Source organism: Myxocyprinus asiaticus, chromosome 23, assembly GCF_019703515.2.
Source record: "Myxocyprinus asiaticus isolate MX2 ecotype Aquarium Trade chromosome 23, UBuf_Myxa_2, whole genome shotgun sequence".
NCBI classification, from domain to species: Eukaryota; Metazoa; Chordata; class Actinopteri; order Cypriniformes; family Catostomidae; genus Myxocyprinus; species Myxocyprinus asiaticus.
This window is the reverse complement of record NC_059366.1, coordinates 40,791,067-40,811,203: the sequence shown is the minus strand read 5'-3', so window position 1 is coordinate 40,811,203 and position 20,137 is coordinate 40,791,067. Positions and strand designations below refer to the sequence as shown.

At 38.0% G+C, this 20,137-nt stretch overlaps 1 protein-coding gene across 2 annotated transcripts in view; it reads right to left on the bottom strand.

Annotated features, from left to right (window-relative positions):
* Nucleotides 1–20,137, bottom strand: part of LOC127414025 (SPARC-related modular calcium-binding protein 2-like) — a 51,775-nt gene extending 31,638 nt beyond the window's left edge. For both annotated transcript variants that reach the window (XM_051651674.1, XM_051651675.1), the window contains exons 1-2: nucleotides 19,869–20,137; nucleotides 5,225–5,387 (exon numbers count right to left, since the gene is read on the bottom strand). In XM_051651674.1, the coding sequence (XP_051507634.1) occupies nucleotides 5,225–5,387; nucleotides 19,869–19,940 (235 nt within the window). In that variant the 5' untranslated portion in view covers nucleotides 19,941–20,137. The remainder of the gene's footprint in view (nucleotides 1–5,224; nucleotides 5,388–19,868) is intronic.

The window sequence follows — 20,137 nt, the reverse complement described above, 5'->3', positions numbered from 1 at the left end:
TTGTTCACAAATTCTCTCCATCCTCAAAATGTTCCTTGCTATATTTAACCTTCATTTCCAATCATTGCACTTTAAAAACACACACAATTCTGCTAACCTTGTCAGCGTAATATCGAAAACAGAGAGTCCACAGAGAGTGTGCATTAAATTCAACCTGACAGGCCAGTCTTCTGGCGTTCTCTCTGTCTGACTGATGTGGTTTTTTGGGGAGAAAAGGAAAGAATGGTAATGGCTAAAGAAAATGAAACGGGAAATAAAGGCTGGCTTCTTCTGCAATTAAATGTCTTAGTATGCCTTTGTATGTACCAGTGTTGGGGAAGCTATTTTGATACTGAAGCTTCCCAAACTACAGCTTCTCATAATTTAAAAGAGTTCAACTACAGTCAAGCTACGCTTTTGAAAAAGTATTTAGCCACACCACAAGTTACCAACAAAACGTAGCTAACTACATTGAAGCTATTTTAATGAACAGTTCACCTCAAGAATGAAATTTCTCTTATAATTTATTCACCCTCATGCCATCCCAGATGTGTGTGCCTTTCTTGCTTCTGCAGAACACAAACAAAGATTTTTAGAAGAATATCTCAGCTCTGTTGGTCCATTCAATGCAAGTGAATGGTGGCCAGAACTTTGAAGCTCCAAAAAAGCAGATAATGGCAACATTAGAGTAATCCATTCAATTCTTCTGAAGTGATCCAATTGGTTTTGGTGGGAACAGACCAAATATAACTCCCTTTTCACTGTACATCTTGCTATTGCAATTTACATCCCAAATAAACAAGAGTCAGAAACACAGTAATGAACAGTAGCATTCAACTTAATACTTTACTTCAAAAAGAAAAAGAAAAAACCCACCGACCGAAGCCTCACCATTCTCAGTATTTCATTTCAACATACTGTAGACGTTCACTCAGTTTCTCCACTTGACAAATCACTAAAACAGTCTCAGTCTGGGATGGCATTAGAGGACAAACACATAAAAAGTCCAAGAAGACTTCTCCTCTGTCCTGCCTTCACTAGACTACAGTACCTGACAGTAGACTGATCGCATGAGCTTCACTATTTGACAGGGATTTCAGCTTAGTTGTCTGCCGAAAATTTCAACAACAAAAAAAATCAGTCTCTTGAGGTTTGACACACATCCTGCATTTACTTCCCTTTACAGTCATCCAGTCTTTCTTTTTCTCTTTTTTCCCCCTCTCTTTTGATCTCCAACAAAAGTAATTGGCTGCATCCAAAAGCCAAAAAGCTTACATTCACGGAAGTAAGAAGGCCTCAAGGCACGTCAACAATCTATTATTTGTGTCACATCCTGTCTACTAAGATTACTACATCTGGTCAGTTTTTGATGGCAGCTTATATGCGTCCTTCACTGCCTTTGATACGCTACAGTCTGGTGCGTGCAATTTGGTGGTTGATTGAAATAATAAAAATGCCATCTGAATGAGTGATTGAAAGCAGTAAATTAGTTTATACTGTATATACCCAGGTTGTTTTTCTACCACAAAATAAGCATTCTTGTAACTAGATATTAGGTATGTGCAAGACTAGTCTACTAGTCGACTAAACGGTTCTGATGCTGCAAGTCGACACTGGAATTACTAGTCGGTCAATATTTTTGCCCATTAAACTGTCCAACATTTTTACACATTTACCTTTGGCTTTATACAGTATTTTTACAAAGCATGCGCTTAAACTATTGTCATGTTAATGTTACATTTAAAATGCAATTAATAATACAATCATTTAAAAAAGAGGATATCTGGAGCAGATGTATGCAAGATGTTTCATTTCACCTCAGATTGTTTGTACTTCTTCCCTCTCTGACTCGCGGCGCACGCAGGTGTAGTGCTGCATTTTGACTCCCTAGTATACTTATGTTTCGGGGTAGGTGTAGGGATGGCCTTTAGGGGTAGGGACCCATGAGGATGGGGTTAGGGGTGGGCTTTACGGATAAGGCTAATCAGGTAGCAGGGAGTCAGAATCTAGTGGGCTGTCAGATTTCGGCACAACACCGGGAATATTTTTTCATGTTAATTTAAATTTTGCTCATCAAAAATGTCTGCTGAGTAACTAGACTAAAAAATTACTTTTTTAGGCTAGGTATGCCAATTTTTTAAAAATGATTATTATTTTTACCCTGCTGATCAAGAAGGCTATTTTTAGCAATGTGCTGACTGCTTAACTGGTTAAACTATCTTTTATTCTGTGTGCACATCATATTAAAAAAAATACATTAGATTTATTGTACATTTCTTACAAGGCTATTTTTTTCTATCCTAGCTAATTTTTTACATCGTAACTGTTAACAGCTGTCATATTAGATCATAGGCTAATGCATATCGTGAAATACGCACACATTTTCAGGGCATTTTGTTTTTCTCATAGATTTGGCATATCTGTTAATTATTTTCGACAATGTCCTGACTGTTTTAATATGTAAACTTTTAATTGGTGAATTCCGTTTAGAACAGGCTATTGGGGTTTCTCTGTTGGTCCTGCACTATTCATTCAGTTGTTTTCAAAAAATATGGCAGTGAATATGTCAGTGAATGCGTGTCATGTTCTATTTTTAATGTACAATGATCATAATACAAGGCAAGCACACTGCAGAAAAATGCCCCTTTAAAGCAGAATTTATTGTCGGATTTGGCTGTCGGATTAGATTAAATATTTTAAATGGGTCGAATAAACACAGATGTTTTTTGACTGTTTTCTGAGGGTTTCTTACTTTTCAGACTAGTCGACTGCAAAATGTATGTTTAATTGTCTGTGAAATTTACAGATATGTGCTAGATTATTTCTAAAGTTCACTTTAATTTGTTTTAGATGATTAGACATGGTGTTATGGTGTCTTGGAAGGCTGTGTGATACCAGTGTCCTTTCGAGGTACCTTCACACACAAAACGTAGCATGTGAAATCATTGACAGACTAAGACTTAGCTTTCAGACGCAGCCATACTCTCTCTTTTTCTCACACCCTTTAAATCTCAATGTAAGACACATTGTGCTTACAAGTAGGAATAGGAGAGAGATTGACAGAGAGAAAGGAAAATGCCGAGCAAAAAAAGAAACAGTACAGGGCATGACAGTCTTCATGCCGAGTCCAATACAACGAGAGTGTCTGTATGGGTACCGACAGCATTTTGCCCCTCCCCTCACACAAATGACCGCAAATGTCTCACACATATGAATGCACCACTGTTCACTTTTTTACGCTGACAAGATCTGTCAAGGTCTTGGCAAAGATATTTAACAAATTTAAAATTCACATGAAACAACAACAACAAAAAATCATTTTTTGTACTTTAAAGTAGTTCATGGTTAAGCGAAAATGCATTGATTTTACCTGTTATTAACTACTATTACATAGTACATTTCATGTTTAATTCTCATAGTGATTTTAAAGACAACATGAAATGGGATTTTTACACATCTAACTTCTAGAACTTGATGTATGTGTACAACTGTATTTTAATGGGAAAAATGTGGATGGGAATCCATCGGGATTTGATTGGATAGTTGATGTTAGACTATGATATTATTGATTCATATGATTTTTCTCCACCCATGTGGCCTTGGTGACATCAGCTGAAAAGAAAAGTTGTTTCAGAAGTGGAAAAGGTTCTTACATTTTGATGAAAGAACACAAGACAACTAGACAGGTAAAGTTTATGATGTTGGCTTGACAAAGCCTTGTCTGAAAGTATAACTAGTTTTAAAAGTTAGAAAATGTATAGTAAAGAAATTACAGTAAACTAAACATCAGCTAGATAAATAGTCAGATTAAATGTTGCAAGGCCAGATAATCCATCAGAAAGATACATACATAGTACAGTAGAGAGAGAGAGAGAGAGAGAGAGAGAGAGAGAGAGAGAGAGAGAGAGAGAGAGAGTTTAGCCAGTTTTCCACCATCGGGCTGAACGATTCTAAGCACAGTACTGAACAGTTACAGTAGCATTTCCACATGAGCACAGTTCGGCATGGCACAATTATAAACCGTTCTCGGCCCGGAATTCTCAGAACGATTAGCTAACCATGCTTAACTGTGCTCCACCATGCTGGTGGAATGGCTTGATTACGTGGCGACTCACGACTGTCAATTTGCCAACAGCAAGGTAACTTATAGTGCTTTTAGTTGTTTCTAGCTGGCCCAGTTCACTAATATTTGGGTAAAGTTAATAAAAGTTAATAAAAAATAGTGTATGTCTAGAGCATCTTCATGATTTTATGATGATGGTTTAACTATTATTGTAGCCTACATTTATTTTTCTAAATGGCTTTTTCATCAGGCAATTAGATTGCTAGCTCATTAAAACTCAAAATGTATCAATCTATTCTCATATACTATTTTCATATAATACTTAATAATATTTTGTCAATAAATATCTTTTTTAGCTAGTCTTGGAACTTTTCTGTGTGTTCATGTCTGGTGGCATACACAAGCCCTCAGCACATGACGGTAAACCACTCGCCTTTTTTCTCTTTGCTTTCCTTTTTGTAACATGGGCCATGTCTTCCATATATATTAGCAGAGTAAAAACAGTGATTAACTCTCACACTGTCACCAAAAGACGGATGTGTTACGGACATTGTCCTGATTTCACCGCACCACAGTGGAAAAAGAAACCGTAACCTTACCAACTGGCAAGGAACGGCACGGTTTTGCTACAAGAATTGCTCAGCCCGATGGGGGAAAAGCGGCTATAAAGAGAGAGTGAAATGTAAAGCAGATCAATTGCCTTTTGCAGGTTTGTTTACATTTGCATTTTTTGACATTTGGCATTTGAATTAATGAGCATTCCGTTGGCCTGTTTGAACGATCCTACAATGTAATTCTATGGGATTTTTCAGATTTTTATAGTCTGCTGTGCAAAAGCCGAGAGCCCGATCAGTTAGAAAAGACATAGCACACTATTCCAGAACAATCTGATGGTCTGTACCACATTTAGTTGATGCAGCTTGAAAGCTCTAGGATGAGTTTGTTAGAGATTTTGATTAGTTTTAAAGTTTATATGTTGTCTTTAAAATCCATTTGTGAATGTTTCATGTGTATACAGTATCTGTAGATGTGTATAGAGTATATACTTCTATATAATTCTACTCTGTCTTCTCAAAGAATCATTCATCCCTGGATGGATTTAACCCAACCCGCCTCAACCCTGACCCTCAGAGGGCATCAGCCCAACCAGCAGCAGTTCATGCATGACTGGTGACCTCTGACCTTTGCATGGCCCTCGAATGACCTCCAGCTGAGAGTCACGGCACTTGGCGCGGAGGAACTCGCAGCGGGAACTGAAGGTTCGTCCATCTGATGCACACAGCGGCTTGCGAGGAGCTCCAGAACAATCCGTGTTGCATTCTTTATCCTGTTCAACACGCAGAAACTATAAAGAGACAGAGAGAGAGAATAAGGAGATGGTGCAGAGTCAAAAGGTGCAGTAACATAAACCACTCAGAACTTGTACTACAATTTGAGGACGAACATTGAATCTGAACAAACAACAAACAATGCAACATAACCATGCTGACAAATTCGGCAACCAATGACTCTTATGAGCTGGTTCTTTACAGTGAGTCAGTCGATAAGACTCATAAATCAGGATTGTGTTGACTCGCGAGCTCTTCAGGACTCAAAACAAATTACATAGTGTGACGAACATGAAACTGCCACCAAACGCACAACCAGTGACTTAAAAATCCGTTTGCAAAAATGTAGGTATAGTAATGTGATTCTATGAAACCAGGTTGCTTTATTTTGTTCATCTTTTAAGCTCCAAACTCCATTCTTCCGAGTTCCATTATATTAATTTACTGAATAAAGCACACACAAATAAACAAACACACACAAAGGTTCATGCAAACACAACACAGACTAACACACAGTCAGACTCAGACAAATAACATTCACACACACTGACCCCTCTCTCCTTCCATGTCACATCTTGTTTGTGAATGAGGGATTGAGGGAGAAAGTCATGGGTGACGACTGACTCTAGTGTAATGCTTTTATCTGTCTGTCAGACTCACACCTGCCCAGGTAGAATTAAAAACAAAAACTGTGACCCCCACACACACATTAATTGAATAAATGTGTATTTTACTCTTTGTGCACTTCAAGAACGTTCAACGATATAGCAAACATCACCTCACTGGAAATCGACTTCTTTTGTGATCAGAACACTACCTGCACAGGTGTGGGGTTTAATGTTTGGATGAGTTACAATCGGCTACGTGATCTATTGCCACAACTTGGCAAATACAAAAACACTTTAAAAGCTAGTGACACACACACACACACACACACACACACACACACACACACACTCACCTGTATCCTATAAATCAGCCTCGGGAAAACAGATGAAAGGAAACAGATTCTTCATATAAAGTTGATGGGTAGGATCATTATCCACTCAAAAAATTAGCACTGGCTGACAAACTACAAATGGCTATGTTTGTGAGTGTGTGTACATGTGAGGGAGCTCTGCACCTGGAAGGGGGTGGGGGGGTGGGGGGATCAGCCTCAGGCGATGGGAGACAGCCCTGCTGTCATCTCGAATCGTAAATCTCAAGTTGATGAATGTTGGGGAAGTGTGTGTGTGATGAATGTGAGGGAAGAAGCTGGTTTGGGCATATCGGAAGAAGGGCTGTGAGCATACTGGAACTAAACTAACTTTTGGTTTCCTCTTTTTCATATCTCATGAGACTTTTAATGACATTCCCAGTGATGTTTCATTTAAGTTTCAACATTGTTTTGGATGTTTCTCCTAATCCCACGGAGAAATAAAAATAGAAATTTCATTGCTCTTTAGGAGAATCATTTGACATATTAAAGATATCTCATAATTTCTCCTCAACCATTTTAGGAGAAATATCAGAGACAAAGTTCAACCTTAAATTAAGCATAAGAACTCCTGTAGGTCTCCAGAGCTATGAAAGAACAACGACTGAGCAATCTGATCAACCAATGGCATAAATCAATGAAAAACACACGACCTGTCATGGCTCATTGCTTCATTTGGCAGTGGGCTACTGTTGTTTACATGGACCACACTACTAAAACTCCACATGTAAATGAACAGCTGTAGTACATCCTGTCTCTGTGTGTGAAAGTAAAATAAGTTACAAAAGGACAACGATTCTCTTCATCATTCATTGCCCTGCCATGACGACCCGCTTTTCACTCTTGATTCAGAATCTTTATGAATGAATGCACATTAACTTCTGAATAAGAGGGTCTCATGTTTGGGGTCTGTGTGCGCTAGTCTGTGACTGACAAACTCTTGCTGTCTGGGATCAGGGCTGACACTGACCCCCCTCGAAACTCTCCGGCCCACCATTACATCTCTTTCTTTCTCTTTGTTTCTGACAAAAACACAGTCTCTCTTTTTGTGTTCTCACCCTGTTCGCTCTCTTGCTTTTTCTTTGTGTCTATCTTACACACTTACACTGCAAGAAAATAATTTTCACTCTATATTTTTTTCATGATTTCCAGTGAGAAAAAAAAAAAAAAAAAAAAAAGCCACATTTACTTGAGAAACAAAATGGCATAAGATATTAAACAGATAGTCCACCCATAAAAACAATAAAATTCTGTCATTGTTTACTCACCCTCATGTTGTTCCAAACCATATGACTTTCTTCTGTGGAACAAAAAAGGAGAAGTTAAGCAGAATGAGTCTCAGTCACAATTCACTTTCATTGTTTGGAAAATACATGCAATGGAAGTGAATGGTGACTGAGATTATCATACTGCCTAACAGTTCCTTTGGTGTTCCATGGAAAAAGTCATGCAGCAAGGAACAACATGAGGGTGAGTAAATTATTAAAGTAAATTATTTCCATTTTTAAGGTGAACTGTTCCTATAAGTCTGGTTTCAGCTAAATCTAATAAAATGTATTGAGATTTTTGTGGGAAACAAAAAAATTTACCAGTGGGGTAAGAAAATATATACTTCATTCAAAGGAAGAACAAGTTTTTGTTTTAAGCACTTCCCTTACTAAATGTGTTAGAATTTTTTGAATCAGGACTTAAACGGATAGTTCACCCAAAAATACAAATTCTCTCATCATTTACTTACCCTCATGTTGTTCCAAACCTGTATGACTTTCTTTCTTCCGTGGAACACAAAAAGAGATGTTACACAGAATGTTAGCCTCAGTCACCATTCACTTTCATTTCATCTTGTTTTCCATACATAATGGTGACTAAAGCTGTCAGTCCTAAACGTTCTACCTGGCATAGACTTTTGTATACTTCATGAAAGAAAGAAAGACAGACGGATTTGGAAAAACATGAGTGTGAGTAAATGATGACAGAATTTTCATAATTTGGGTGCACTATCCCTTTAAAATCGAATGTCATTTTCTTTTCCGTGTAAACGTGTAAGGGTGTTTATATATTTCCTGGATAACAACAACAAAATAGTGGTGAAAATTAAGATTATTATTATTATTATTATTTTTATCGTGTGCTCTTTTTTTTTTTTTTTTTTCTCATCCCATCGCACTCTCTCCCTCTCGTTCTCCGCAGCTGTGACCCCGCGCCCCTTCCGCTCCGTCATTCTCCCCTCTGCTGTCAGGGAGTTTGCGGGAGGCGCGACAGAGATGTCAGGAAACAGATTGTGCCCGGAGCGCTGCCGAGCTTAAACACAATCGGCAACGATGGTTATCTTGCAAAAACGGCCATGGGAGAGCTCACAATCCTGGCACCAGACGGCCCAAACTCAGTCAAGCGATCTCTGAAGCGCTCTCGCGGCCAACGCGGTGCAATTCGGTCCCAGCCGGTGTCCAAGAGATGGACAAAACCGACACGACCACCACAGATGGCTCATCAGAGCCAAGAAACATTCGGCGATTCAACAGTTGAGATGGACCCAAACTAGACCCCACAAACCCAGACTCAGCCAAATAATCGCCAATCATTTCAGACGTAGCCAAACCAAGACACGTCCATTGAAAATCACCGGGTAATCTTAAACCACCCACGACAGCTGTCTGTACATGGCATCAACAGCTGGGCACAGAGACATGGCCAAAGCTGCACTGTGAGAAGAGTGACGTGATGATTTGACATGGTTATAGCCTAATGTTGCAATATGACCTGTTCATGAATACTCGAAAAAAAATTAAAAAAATAACAAACTGCATATGCTGTATTTAAATTGCAAGTACCCAGCACGGGATTACCAGGTTTATAACTAATATATATATATAAATTTAGGGGTAGGGTGTGGGTTAGGGCTAGTATGTGTGTGTGTGTGTGTGTGTGTGTGTGTGTGTGTGTGTGTGTGTGGTACCACTAATGTGTGACACTTTAAAATAAAGTTCTATTTGTAACATTAGTGAATGCTGTCAGTATAATTAAATGACAATGAACAATATATTTTTACAGCATTTATTAATAAGAGTTAATATATGTAAAATTAGGGCTGTCAATCGATTATAAATTTTAATCAAATTAATTACATTGTATGGTGATTAAATAATTGAATTAATTGCAATTAATCGCAATATTAAAAATATAAAAAATAGCTGAGAAAGCCCCTCTAATTCTCTAGCCCCAATAATTTAATAGATAATGTTTAAATAATTATAAATAGTTATATTTAAATGATAAAAAATTAAATATACTGTATATATTTAAAAATAATAATAATTCTGATAATTAAAATGTATTACATTATAGTGGCAGACGAGTAAAGCATTGATAAGACAATAATAAATAAATTGGCTTTAAAATCCAATATATTGTTTATTTCCATATTATTGAACATAACCCAATTATTGGCCTACAGTTTACAGCAATCCATTCATTTTGCACTTGAATTCGTTAATCAGTCCAAGATAGATTTATTATAAGGGCTTTTCTAAGGATGTGTCAATGTAGACAGCTTCAGACGGACACTTTTGTTACTATTGTTATTTGTTAAAGGGATAGTTAACCCAAAAATGAAAATTATCTTATCATTTACTCACCCTCATGCCATCCCAGATTACTTTTTTCTTCTGCAGAACACAAATGAAGAATTTCAGAAGAGTATATCAGCTCTATAGGTCCACAAAATGCAAGTGAATGGTGGTCAGAACTTTGAATCCTCCAAAATCACAAAGTCAGCATAAAAATAATCCATACGCCTCCAGCTGTTTGATCCATGTCTTCAGAAGTGATATGATTTGTGTGGGTAAGAAACAGGTCAATATTTAAGTAATTTTTTACTATAAATCTCCGTCTTTGACCAGCCCCGTCAGTAGATGGCAATATGCACAAAGAATGTGAATCAGCCAAAAAAAAAAAAAAAAAGATGCAGTAGTAAAAGTGAAAGTGGAGATTTATAGCAAAAAAGGACGTACTTATTGCTCTGTTTCTCACCCAAACCTATCATATTGCTTGTGAGTTATGAATTACTTTAATGCTTCTTTTATGTGATTTTTGGAGATTCAAAATTTTGGTCACCATTCACTTGCATTGTATGGACCTACAGAGCTGAGATATTCTTCTAAAAATCTTTGTTTGTGTTCTGCAGAAGAAAGAAAGTCATACACATCTGGAATGGCATGAGTGTAAGTAAATGATGAGAGAATTTTCATTTTTGGGTGAACTTTCCCTTTAATGTATACAACTTTTCATTTAAAAAATGGACTAGTATATGTTTATATTGACATTAACCAAGATTAATAAGTCCTGAAGAAGTATTGTTTCATTGTTAGTTCATGGTAACTAATGTATTGAACCTATCTCTGTTAACGTACTGTATACAACTATATTGTAATGTGTTAACCCACCATCATGTTAACATGTCTCCTACATGACATATTGCAGAAGCATTTAGACAGACACACAAGAAATAGAGCCATTTGTCATGACCTGAAACACCTTTTACACTGACAAAAAATGTTACCTAAAACGTGCTTTAAGTCAGAATGTCTAAATTAAATGGTTTTATGCAAGTCAGAAATATTATTTAACAACACTGAATCAACCTGAATACACTAGGTTACACCAACAAAACTAATTTTAAGGGTTACAACACTGTAGTCCACCACAGCTGCCACCCCCTCTTTTTTTCTTTCTGCTTTTTTTTTAATCATTCCTTTCTTAAAGCAAAATAATTGTAGATGAATGAGAAAGCATGAGAAACAAAAAGAAATAGATAAAAAAGAGAAAAAGACAGAGAGAAAAATTGACATATTTTTCAAGGGACCCACCAGAGCACAGACCTCAAATCCTATTACCCCCTTTTGCCAGCAAGGCATTGTGGGACTGAAAGCAGTGATCCAGGGGCCAACCTCCAGCAGAGTGTGCATTGTGCCCAACAGAGGGCCACATGGGGTCCAAGGGGCCCCAGAAGGACAGAGGGGGGCCTTGCAACCACAGACCCAGAGAGGCCCCTCACACCTTGCCCGCTAAGGGTCAATGGGGGCCCGGCAGAGAGCGCGAGAGCAGGCGCAAACGCGTGAAAGGGTCCCGATGGGGGCTTCCTGGGATTGCCTAGGCATGGTTAGTCTCCAGCATAGTGGAAAAGGAAGAAAGTGACAGCTTAGATCCAGCCTATTAACTCAATCAAAGAGAAAAGCCTGTAATTGCTGTGAAAAATCGTCAAGAAAAGGGACAGCCTGCTGGTAGTCATGTGAAGGACGAGAGAGAAAAAAAGATTTTGTTTTCGTCTTCTGCAGGTGCACAGTTTTGCGTATGAATGCGAGCACCATTTGAACGGGTCCTGTTATGATCTAACTGATATACAGTGGCCCCCAAAAAGTATTTGGACATTTAAGCTGCACATAAAGGAATAGTTCACCCAAAAATGAAAATGCTGTCATCATATACTCCCCCCGAAGCAGTCCCAAACCCATATGACTTTCTCTTTGTCTGTGGAACAGAAAGGTAGATGTTAGGCTGAATGTTAGCCTCAGTCACCAATCCCTTTGATTGTATCTTTTTTTAATACAATGCAAGTAAATGCTGACTGAGGCTAACGTTCTGCCTGACATCTCCTTTTGTGTTTCACAGAAGAAAGAAACTTCAGGGACATGAGGGTGAGCAAACAATGACAGAATTTTCACTTTTCAATTTCATTGCATTGCACAAAATATCAAACCAAGTGTGATTTATTTTAAAGAAAGATATCAGAAGCACACTTTTCAGCTAAAATTTCACAAAAAGAAGCTTGTTTATTTTAGGATATAAATCAATAGATATATTGTTCAAAATTAAAATTAAATATATTTGGACACTTTCTTGTTGTGAAACATGTCCATAATTATTGTGATTAACTACACTTGTGGACACCTGTGTGAACTTAAAGGGATAGTTCAACCAAAAATAAAAATTCTCTCATTATTTACTCATCCTTACGCTATCCCAGATGTGTATGACTTTCTTTCTATGCAGAGCACAAACAAAGATTTTTAGAAGAATATCTCAGCTCTGTTGGTCCTCACAATGCAAGTGAATGGTGACCAGAACTTTAAAGGTCCAAAAGGGACATTAAGGTAGCATACAAGTAATCCATGAGACTCCAGGGGTTCAATCCATGTCTTCTGAAGAGATATGATAAGTGTGGGTGAGAAACAGATCAATATTGAAGTCCTTTTTACAGAAAATCTACACTTTCACTTCCACATTCAGCCACCTACTGACTAGCTGGTCAAAGGTGGAGATTTATAGTAAAAAAGGACTGAAATATTGATCTGTTTCTCACCCACACCTATTATATCACTTCTGATGAAATGGATTTAACCACTGGAGTCATATGGATAACTTTTATGCTGCCTTTATGTTCTTTTTGGACTTTCTGAGTTCTGGTCAACATTCAGTTGCATTGTGAGAACCAACAGAGCTTCTAAAATTCTTCATGTGTGTTCTACAGAAGAAAGGAAGTCAAAAAAGGAAGTCATAGTGGAGGGCCTGGGTAGCTTAGCAAGTAAAGACACTGACTACCACACCTGGAGTCGCAAGCTTGAATCCAGGGCGTGCTAAGTGACTCCAGTCAGGCTTCCTAAGCAACCAGTTGGCTCGGTTGCTAGGGTGGGCAGAGTCACGTTGGGTTAACCTCCTTGTGGTCGCTATAATGTGGTTCTTGCTCTCGGTGAGGCGCGTGGTGAGTTGTGTGTGGATGCCGTGGAGAATAGCGTGAGCCTCCACACATGCTACGTCTCAGCAGTAACGTGCTCAACAAGCCACATGATAAGATGTGCGGATTGACAGTCTCAGACACAGAGGCAACTGAGATTCACCTCCACCACCCAGATTGAGGCGAGTCACTACACCACCACGACGACTTAGAGCGCATTGGGAATTGCGCATTCCAAATTGGGGAGAAAAGGGGAGAAAATTAAAAAAAAGAAGAAAAAAGAAAGAAAGTCATACACATCTGAAATGGCATGAGGGTGAGAAAATGATGAGAACATTTTCCTTTTTGGGAGAACTATTACTTCAAACATCCACTAAAATCTTAAGACCAAAAATGCATCAGAAAAGTGAAGTTAGACCTTGAGGAAAAAGTCATCAAGCATTATTTGTTTACATGTGTGCATCACATTTTAATTGTGGCTTAAGGGTCCACATGGATTTCAATAGAGAGTTCTGGAAGGGAAGATACATTTGAGCGATTTTAAAAATGGAGAATAACAGAGGAATGACAAACAAAAAGCATCCAATGCCGTAATGGGCTTTCCTGAGACAGTAATGCTAAAATCAAATTCATACCAAATCATTAATGTCTCCAGTCTAAAACCACCAAAACATTTGTTTTTACAAGCCTTTTCTGTCTGTTATGTGCACTGCACTGCTTAAAAGTAAGAAATCTCTGAAAAGATCACCACCAGACACATTTGAGTCAAACTGAATAAACCTTATTTGGAAAATGTGCTTCTATATGTAGTACTGGTGTAGAAAGAGAACCATTCCCGCTGTAATGGCTCTAATGATTTTTAAAGGTACTTGGCACAGCAGAGTTATGAATGGGGTTTTTGATATTCATGTACATCTGCTTTACTGTAGCAAACAGCACAGTTTATTAAAGGTATCATGTTATACAGTGTGTATATATATATATATATGATTTTTTTTTTCTTTTTCGTGCAGACAACCCAGGTTCGATTCATACTTTTGTCACACCTTTTCCCATTCTGTTTCTTGTCTCCACTCTTAATATTTGCTTTAAAACTACCTATTATAACACATAAAAATGTATATAAATGTTGATTTCGTCACAGTGATTTAGTCACGGTGAAGGTAGGGGAGTTGAGAGAAAGGTTTGATCTGTCTAAAATTGACTATGGTTTTACTATAGTAACCATGTTTTTTGGTGGAAGTCATAGTTTTTATGCAATTAACCATGGTGTTTCTATAGTAATATGCAGTTAATATAGCAAAACAAATATATATATATATGATTTTATTACAAAATACCATGGTGATACTATGGTTACTGTAGTAGTAAAACTATGTTTAATTTTTGTAAAGGAAGGTTAGGTTTAGGTTTAGGAGTAGGGGTTGGTGTAGGGTGTCTGTGGGACACTTTTACTTAGTGCTAAGATACTTTTGGTTGCTATTTACACCTAGTGTAGAGTCACTCTATATAATCTAATATAATTTAATATAATCTAATATAATCAACTCACAGCTTTTAGATAAGCTTAACTTCCAGCACATTTGTGTGTGAGATAATGAGGGTTTCCACTATGCTGCTCTGCCTCCCACATTCCGCTCTGCCAGGTTGTTTAAGGAGAGTAAGATGGGATGACCTCTAACCCCCAGGTTAACTACCCACAGCCATTTTTTAACGTTTAAATGTAGAGGCATCCCTGCTCGGCCTGTAAATAATGAGCAGAGGAGCATCAGCCTGAGTGTTTCTCAGTTAATCACAGCACTCCGATAATGACACTGCATTCCTTCACACAATCCACTGCACTTGAGCTGGATTGATTTTCTTTGAATATTGTCTTGTAACACTTTTCTTATGCTTCAGGATACTTCTCACACATCAGTGATGGTTTTTCTGCTGGGTTCAACATGGCAACCAATCCATGGTCTCAAAACAATTTAATAACATTAAAAAAAAAAAAAATTATACGAGATGGCGAAATTGTACGAGTTGGATCATACAAGAAAGTACAACTTTTACTACCATAGTGAAAAATAAACAAACCAATGAATGATGTTATCATGATTTCTATAAATAAGTTTAACCCCTAACCCAAACCTAACCATCAAGTCTAACCCCTTCCCAAAACCCTACACCTAAGAATGAATTTACTAGATAATAACATTTATGTACCACGGAAGAAAGAAAACACCGGCATTTGGAACGATACGAGGGAAGCATATTGCAAGTTATTGACATACATCAGACATTTAAACTGCATTAATATGGAACAAGTACCCAAATTCACCAACGTATCCTTTCTTAAAGTAAAGTGGAGTGCTAAACACAATTTTGTGCAGCAAAATCTACTTAAATAACGAATAATGAAATGGCTGGTTATAACGCTCTTCTTCTCTGTCATTTGATCATCCAGACTGATCTAACAGTGAAATCGGAAACAGTAGATTGACTTTTCTTTAGCTAAAATCAGTCTGTGCTTACTGAAATTCGAAATACTGCCTCGAGTGGCTTAAGTGGTAACTGTTTTGGGGTTTATGGGCATGTGTGAGCATCATTTTTGTAATGGTAATGTAATGTCCACAGAGGGGCGCCAAAAGCGAGTTTTGAAGCGAGTTGCTCTCAGCTGTACAGGATGTAATACAGTGAAGAGGAATGCCTTTTTTATAAACTCTAGCCCCCAACCCACACCTAAACTTAACCATCAGTGGTGTAAAAACGTAATGTTAAAGGAAAAAGTATAACCTCCGAACGTGATTTCTACCTGGTTTCAATGCAGGATGTAAACTCACTCTTCCGGTTGCACCACAAGGGAAGGTACACACACTGGAGCTGATGCAAACATGTCTGATAGGAGATAGTGCTTGTCAGCAAGTCGGCATAATGTGGCCGAACCTAGAATACTGGAACTCACAGAAACAACATGCCAACTTCCCGTGTGATCATGTAGGTTCATCATTTGATGAATTACTGCCGCTATGATCAACAGAAAATGTAAACACACATCTCTTTTTAATTAAATTTAGTTTTAATTGTGCAATGTTAGTTGCAGCAGTCAAATAGCGCTGACTGTTTAATGTCTAATCTATAATAAGCCTCAGTTACACAGAAAGGAGGCGTGTTTGCATTGAAAAGAATAACAATTACTTTATTTAAATATGCACGGTGCAGCGCCATACCAGTGTAGATACAGTAGTGTCTGGTTAAATTGCATTGCGGGTGGCTAGTGAATAATGCCACGTCCACACTATGGGTCCATTTTCATTTGAAAACGCATTGACTTTGCTTCATTTACGCCTCCCATGCACACTGGAATGGCGTTTTCCTCCACCGAAAAAGCAGACTTTCGAAAACGGTCTCCATAACTGCATAATTTGGAAAATGATGACATTAGGAAAATGAACATTTTGGTTTTAAGCTTAAATGGAATAGTGTGAACATGGCCTGGGATGCAGGGTTTTGCCCTGAATTGCAGCATGCAAAAATGCCGTAAATGTTTATAAAATTTGCCCCTATTTGTTCTCACCAACCGAGCCTATTGATAAACTACTACAGGTGAATCAGAGAAATCGAGACAGCTAGCTTATTTAAACAGAGCTCTGCTGCAGTGTTTTGAAAGTGAGAGGCTCGTACCTTACGCCTTGCATGAAATGAACTCCCCTAATTACCATTTCTCAAAAAATAGCATATCTTCCCCATCAGATACAGGCTGCAGCAGGTGCCCAGGAGACCTCTGCCCAATGCCACATAGCTGCCATCCCAGATGACCCACCAGCAGCAGATGCCAGCAGAGAAACATTGACAGCAACTGTATCTCTGGCCAAGGTGCTAACAGCCTCCTTCAGCACCAAGATGGGTATGCCAGGCGAAAACTCTGCGGCTCAAAGCCCAGAGGATACCGGACTGCACAAAATTACTGCAGAGCAGTGGTCAGTCTCAACATAGAAAATGAGAAAACAACTCACCACCTCACCAATATCACACCAAATTAATATAATATGTTGTTCCAAATCTGTATGACTTTCTTTCTTTCATGGAACATAAAAGGAGATGTCTGGCAAAATATTAGCCTCAGTCACCTTTTATCCATACAATAATAGTGAATGGTGACTGAGGCCAACATTCTACCTAACATTTCCCTTTCTGTTTTGTTCTGTTCCATTATTTGTTAACTATCTTTTAAACCCTGTTGAATTGCTAACATAGTCTCATCGAATTACATTTGTAACCCTACATTTTTTACAAAATTATTTTTATGTGACATGTTGTATGTATCGCAGCAGTTTCCTGGTGAAATTAACACAAGAGTCGCTACAACAATGACTCATTCAATTTCACACAAATCATGAGTAAAACGGCATATTATCAGTTCATAAACATTTACTTTCACCCTGTTCCGCACACAGTGCAAGATCCTGCACACAGTCTTATGTCATTTAAACTCTTAATATAGCACATGACTTGTAGGGCAATGCATTTTAACATTTGTGACTCTTGTGAGTACGAATCCAGGAGAGAACGTGAGTCGAAACGTGAGCCAAAGGTGTTATAGAAGCTTCACAACATGACGTGGTTTGCTTCAACAATTGCATTTTTCATCTTACATTTGCTTGACACTATCAGTTAGCTTTAGATTTAAGGTTTAGGGTAGGGAGGTACGTTTTGTTGATTTAAAACTCCATGAGCATTAACCTTAAAACCTCTGTTTGGGAGAACATTTAACTCGCTTTTAGTGCCACTCAGTGGACATTTCAACCTAGAACTGCTGAATATCATTTTGCAAAAATGTTGCACAAGTCACGTAATTTTCATGAGATCAGGCTGGAAATAGCTTGACAAGCACAGTTTTCTGTCCTGTGTTGACGCGTTTTGTACCAGTCATTTGGGTGGGACTTTTTAAAGGGCTTGTCTCCTTTTTTTAAATAGCCCATAAGCTTTTAGTTCTATCAGAGCCATGGACATTGCTAGTTGGTTTGTATTAGTGGGAGGGATATTCTCATTCTAGAGAGCATTTGAAAAGGCAAAAATCTGTGTAATGCAAGATAAGTCAATACAATTTTTGGTTTAGTTGCCCATAAGAGAAAAACTGTAAATTTGAAATGCTTTTATGGATGCTAAAGTTTAATTTTGTCAACTTTTAGGGGTAGCAATATAGATGGCCGCAAAACAAATAGACATGGACATAAATACACAAAACCCAGTTTTGATTTCATTGGGTCTACAATTATTTGGTCCTACAAAACTACAGAGACAAAATACACTGGTGTCACACAAGGTTTTGTCCTTTAGCAGTATGAATGTCATACGCATTAAGAAAAGAATACTGTTAAGCATAAAATAAATAATCATTTTTTCTGCATATTGTGTTTAATGGGAATAAACAAAACTGTGACCACAAATGCAGATACCAGCTGCAGCAAACCATCCAAATCTGCTGCCAAGCACACATTACATACTAGATTTGTTGCAATCCCTGACAGGTACACAAATATTGACCATCGTCTAACATTTATGGATTAGAAAGTGGGCTGTTTCCTGCCTCTCTACTGAAAGTGCAAACTCTCTCTAGCATTCGGCGGGCGCTGACTTGGTTGGACATAAATGCCTGAGCTTCGTAGTCCATCAAAGCTGCTCTGTGTGCAAGCTCTGGATGGACCTGTGTGTATCTGTTTCTCTCTCTAGCGGCCGTGTCCCAGTGGGACAAGCTACACTCACTCTCTCACTCGGTTAATGGGGAGCGGCTTCCCGCAATCAGCGGCCCTAAGCCTGTGTACACAGGCAGACGTCCATGTAGAGGCCATGCAGCGGCCGCAGGGAGGGGAGAAAATCTCACCAAGTTCCCAGCGCTCAGCAGGCAAGAACCAAACCGCTGTAACACATAAGGCAAAGCATGAGGTGAGAGTGCACCTGTAGCTCACTTTAGTAAATCACACATACACAAACATGTGATCCACAAGCCTTCTTTATGTTTTAAAGCAAGCTTGTGGATCTCTGGTTACCTTCTTGAAGAATTTAATGTCTTTGAGTTCACAAACATCACCACTCATGAGCCCAAATAGGATTCCCAAGATTACTCATCTCGCCTTACTCAGATAACTGAGGTTCTCGCTTTACAACACAAACACACAAGCACATGCCAACAACCATGATGCTCTGCATCCAAATTCACAAAAAGAGTGTTAAATCAACTTGAAATGATCAGCCTTTAGCAACTTGGCGTGTTTACCAATAAAAAAAGAATTATGACTCTATTGACAGGCTAATATCAGATTTACCCTAATTTACACGGTAAAACATTTAATTTGCAGTTTTACTTTAACAAGCTATTTCTACCTCATCTGACCCTTAAATTGACTTTTGTTAAATGTCTTTTGTTGGTGTGACCTAATGTTGCCAGGATTGATTCAGTCTATTATATATATATATATATATATATATATATATATATATATATATATATATATATATATATATATATATATATATATATAATGTAATAATAGGTCCATTTTAAGTCTCTTGTCAGCATTATGGAGAAAAAACAATAGCACAATAATAACACTTTAACTTTCATTATTATTATTAAACATTATTACATTAATGCTTTATTGGTGATCATGCAATATTCATTCAAATAGTTACAATTATTTAAACTTGATTTATTTTCGTATACAGCCAATTACTATATAAACTAATGATCAGTTAAGCATAAATAATAATGTATTGATGAGAGAGATTATAAAGTGTTGTGTGACTCACCGTGAGCGCGGATAGCTTGTGCGCGTCTCCTGCGTAAAGAGCGCAGAGAAGCAGCAGGATCGAGACGCGCATCCTCAGACTTCACCAGACGCAAAAAATTCCACAAAAACTCTTCAGACTGGACCGAATCTCCAAAGTGAAGCTTAATTCCTTAAATCCCGTACCTCGCGCACTTGATAACAGATATAAACTCAGTAGCGTTGGTATGGAGTGTGTCTTGTTTTCCTCGTCTCAATCTGAACATAACGAAGTGAAGCGCTCTGTTTGGA